This window comes from Microtus ochrogaster, unplaced genomic scaffold (genome assembly GCF_000317375.1).
Source record: "Microtus ochrogaster isolate Prairie Vole_2 unplaced genomic scaffold, MicOch1.0 UNK98, whole genome shotgun sequence".
In the NCBI taxonomy this organism is placed as follows: Eukaryota; Metazoa; Chordata; class Mammalia; order Rodentia; family Cricetidae; genus Microtus; species Microtus ochrogaster.
The window spans coordinates 402,621-406,483 of record NW_004949196.1 but is presented as its reverse complement, the minus strand read 5'-3'; the positions used below and the strand labels follow the sequence as shown (position 1 = coordinate 406,483).

The following is a 3,863-nucleotide window of genomic DNA, read 5'->3' as shown; positions in this document are numbered from 1 at the left end:
AAAGAAATGGGAAAGATGGCCCCCCCTTTTTTTTTGTTTGTTCGTTTGTTTTTTGAGACAGGGTTTCTCTGTAGCTTTGGAGCCTGTCCTGGAACTCACTGTGTAGACCAGGCTGGCCTCGAACTAACAGAGATTCGCCTGCCTTTTCCTCCCAAGTGCTGGGATTAAAGGCAGGCTACTTTTTTGGGGGGGGGAGGGTAAATTCTTTCACCCTCTTCTCATCCAGAAATGGGGATCCATTTATCTTGAGTACAATCAATACAGCTCATCTTCGGTGTGTAGCGTGTGAGGATAGCTCCTACTGGAGAGAGATAGACATGGCTTCCTTCTTTTGCAGGAAAATTTGTCCCATTATTAACTATTATTAATTAATTAGTCAGAGATTCATGTAGCCCAGGCTGGTCTTCTACTCCCTATGTAGCTGGAGATGATTCTGCTCTCCCAGGGCCCGTGCCCAGGGTGCCGGGTGCATGCCTGCATAGTGGTCTTTATCCTCATTCTCGATTGTGTTTCTATCTATCTATCTATCTATCTATCTATCTATCTATCTATTTATTTATTTATTTTGTATACAATAGTCTGTATGCCTGCAGGCCAGAAGAGTGCAACAGACCTACGAGTCACCATGTGGTTGCTGGGAATTGAACTCAGGACCTTTGGAAGAGAAGGCAATGCTCTTAATCATCTCTCCAGCCCCCTCCGTTATGTTTCTGACACAAAGTTCCTCCCTCCCTCCCTCTCTCCCTCCCTCCTTCCTTCCTTCCTTGTGTGTGTTTTGAGACAGGGTTTCACTCTGTTACAGTCCTGGCTGTCCTGGAACTCACAGAGATCCGCCTGCCTCTGCCTCCCAATTGCTGGGATTAAAGGCGTGCACCACCACCGCCTGGCTCAGGGTTCATTCTTTAGCCCAGACTGACACAAATTTGTGGGTGATCCTCCTGCCTCACAGCCTCCTGTACTGGACAGAATCAGTGGGTCCAGTTCCAAGCCTGCACAAATTCCGGGAAGAGAGTTGCACACATGACCACTGGGGGGCAGCAGAGAACTGCGATAATTTTAGCGATTGCGCGTGCACGCGCATGAATGTGTGCGTGCGTGTTTGTACCTGTCAACGCAGGTGTCTTTCTCACTTTCCCACGCCGTGCAGAATTGCACCCGGTCCGGCAGACCCCGGATCCCCCGTGCGCTCCCATCCCGCAGCTGTGCGGGGACCAAACTACAGGCCTGGGGTCATACAGTCCCTCCCTCTAGCTTCTTGTCAGGGTCTCCCACTGACTCCCCAGTGCTGCTTCCGTGTGGGTTCTGGGGATCCGAACCCAACGGCCTGCGCTTGCACTCAGAGGCCTCGCCCAGGTCTCTGGGCGACATCTCTAGGCGCTGTAGTTGCCCGCACCAGGATTGCTCCGTGTCTAACTGGACTCCCTGATTCCGTGGAGAGCTTCCTGGACCCAAAAATCCCCCAGGACGAGGGTGTACTGTTCAAGGGAGATAAGGGAGCCTCGGGTCAGTTCGGAATATTAGGGTTTGGAATCTGAGGAGGAATGAATGGTGAGTTGGGCCGCTGCAGCAAGATGCACACACCCTTCAGGCAATCCTGCCTCTCCAGCACGTGTTCACTGAACTAGCCCCGCCGGGATCTTAGTGAGGGCTTGGTAAGGAAACCTAGCCCGGGACCTGAGAGTGGAGGGCTGGAATGGTGCAGGTTCACAGTCAAATTATCCCTTCACGGCCTTTCATTCCTCGCCCGTGTGTCACTGACAGCCTTGTGTTGATTAGGCGAGCTTTTGGAGATGCAGAAGCAGGCCCTGGCTTCTGCCAGTCCCAATGTGAAGAATGATGTCATCGCAGGCCCACAGCAGCAGAGGTTCACAGCAATGTCCCCGAGAAGCGCAGGACTGTGACAACCCTACCCTGTTACTATTGACACTTCCTGAAACAGCTCACCTGTGGAAACCTGTGTCCCTGAGTCACGGTCATATGCCACTCCAGAAAAAGTCTTCTGCCCTGTGAGGCGAGAGCCTAGTTTCTTCACACTGTCCAACCCCAAATGCCCAGAATCTGGCTACAGCCTCCAGAACTTCAACACGATTGACGATTGCACGGACAGAATAGTAATTATTGAGATAGGGGTTCATGTGACCCAGAATGGCCTCAAACTCAGTATGTAGCTGAGGCCCGTCCTCTGCCTCCTGCCGGGATGACAGGCATGTGTTAGCACACTCAGCTCAGGTGCTTGGGGTATCCATCGGGGCTTGGTGCATGCTAGACACCACTCACGGGGTCCAGCCTCGGCTCACAGACAGCTGTGGGTTTACAGAGCCATCGAGAACTGAGAGAGCCTAAGTCCATGGGGCCTTTTCCCTCCCTCCACCCCCTCAATACACCCACATTTTCTCAGCTTCCCACCAGAAAGACATCTACACACGTCTGAGTGATTGGGTCCCAGCTGGTGAGCTGTTTGGGAATGATTCGGTGTGGCCTTGTTGGAAGGTATGTCTTTGAGATTTCAAAGGGTCTCTCTGCCTGCTGCTGGCAGGTCAGGATGTAGCTCTTGGCTGCTCTCCAGCGCGTAGTGGTAATCATGGACTAAGCCTCTGACACTGTAAGCAAACCCTCAGCTGCTTTCCTTTGTAGGAGTTGCCTTGGAGCCAGGTGGTGGTGGCGGTGCACGCCTTTAACCCTGGCACTCAGGAGGCAGGGGCAGGCAGATCTCTGAGTTCAAAGCCAGACTGGTCTGCATAGCAAGTTCTAGAACAGCCTGGGCTACACAGAGAAACCCTATCACAAAAACAAAAAAAAAACCCCACCGGTTGTGGTGGTGCATGCCAGTAGGATTTGCTGAAGGAGGCAGAGGCAGGAGGGTCATGAGTTCGAGGCCAGCCTAGGCTACACATTTAAAAAAAAAAGAAAGAAAACAAAAGCAAAAACAGAAAGAAATGAGCTGCCTTGGTCATGGTGTCTCTTCATAACAATAGAACAGTGACAGAGCCATCTCCCAAGTCCCATGTACAAGCCTAGTGACTCCTGACTTCTTTCTTCTCTTTTTTCAAGACAGGGTTTCTCAACCAGGTGGTGGTGGCACACACCTTTAATCCCAGCACTCTGAAGGCAGAGGCAGGAGGATCTCTGTCTGTCTTTCTTTCTTTTTCTTTTTTTTCTTTTTTTTTTTTTTTTGAGACAGGGTTTCTCTTTAGCTTTGGAGACTGTCCTGAAACTAGTTCTGGCCTCGAACTCACAGAGATCCGCCTGCCTCTGCCTCCCGAGTGCTGGGATTAAAGGCGTGCGTCACCACCGCCCCACCCTGATTTATTTCTTACCTGATCCCATCCCAGGCACCTGCAGAGACACTCTGTAATCTCACGATTTTATTATGTACACAGTGTTCTGTCTGCATGTATACCTGCAGATCTCATTACAGATGGCTGTGAGCCACCCTGTGGTTGCGGGGAGTTGAACTCAGGACCTCTGGAAGAGCAGCCAGTGCTCTTAACCTCTGAGCCATCTCTCCAGCCCGAGATGGCTGTTCTTGAAAAGGTGTGCTCATGTCAATCACCTTTTAGATTTGTAAAGACAGAATGTACCTGGCCCAATTTGGCCAAGCTAGAAAAAAAAATGCTGTGTTGTTTTTCGTTTAAAGATGTTTTGAGGGGCTGGAGAGATGGCTCAGTGGTTAAGAGCATTGCCTGCTCTTTTTTTTTTTTTTTTTTTTGAGACAGGGTTTCTCTGTAGCTTTGGAGCCTGTCCTGGAACTCCCAGGAGAGTTTGCCCTCAGGGTTAGGGACATCTCTTAATGGTTGGTTTGGGGTTGAGGGGATGGGGAGATGTTTTATGAAATTAGGAGTATGTTCAAAAAAAAAGGGGGG

At 50.7% G+C, this 3,863-nt stretch overlaps 1 protein-coding gene across 1 annotated transcript in view; it reads right to left on the bottom strand.

Moving 5' to 3' along the window:
- Positions 1-1,230: 1,230 nt before the first annotated feature.
- The window catches only part of Catsperd (cation channel sperm associated auxiliary subunit delta), a 48,249-nt gene continuing 45,616 nt past the window's right edge, over positions 1,231-3,863 (bottom strand). The window contains exons 20-21 of the mRNA XM_005371138.2: positions 1,945-2,062; positions 1,231-1,442 (exon numbers count right to left, since the gene is read on the bottom strand). Of these exons, the coding sequence (XP_005371195.2) occupies positions 1,231-1,442; positions 1,945-2,062 (330 nt within the window). The remainder of the gene's footprint in view (positions 1,443-1,944; positions 2,063-3,863) is intronic.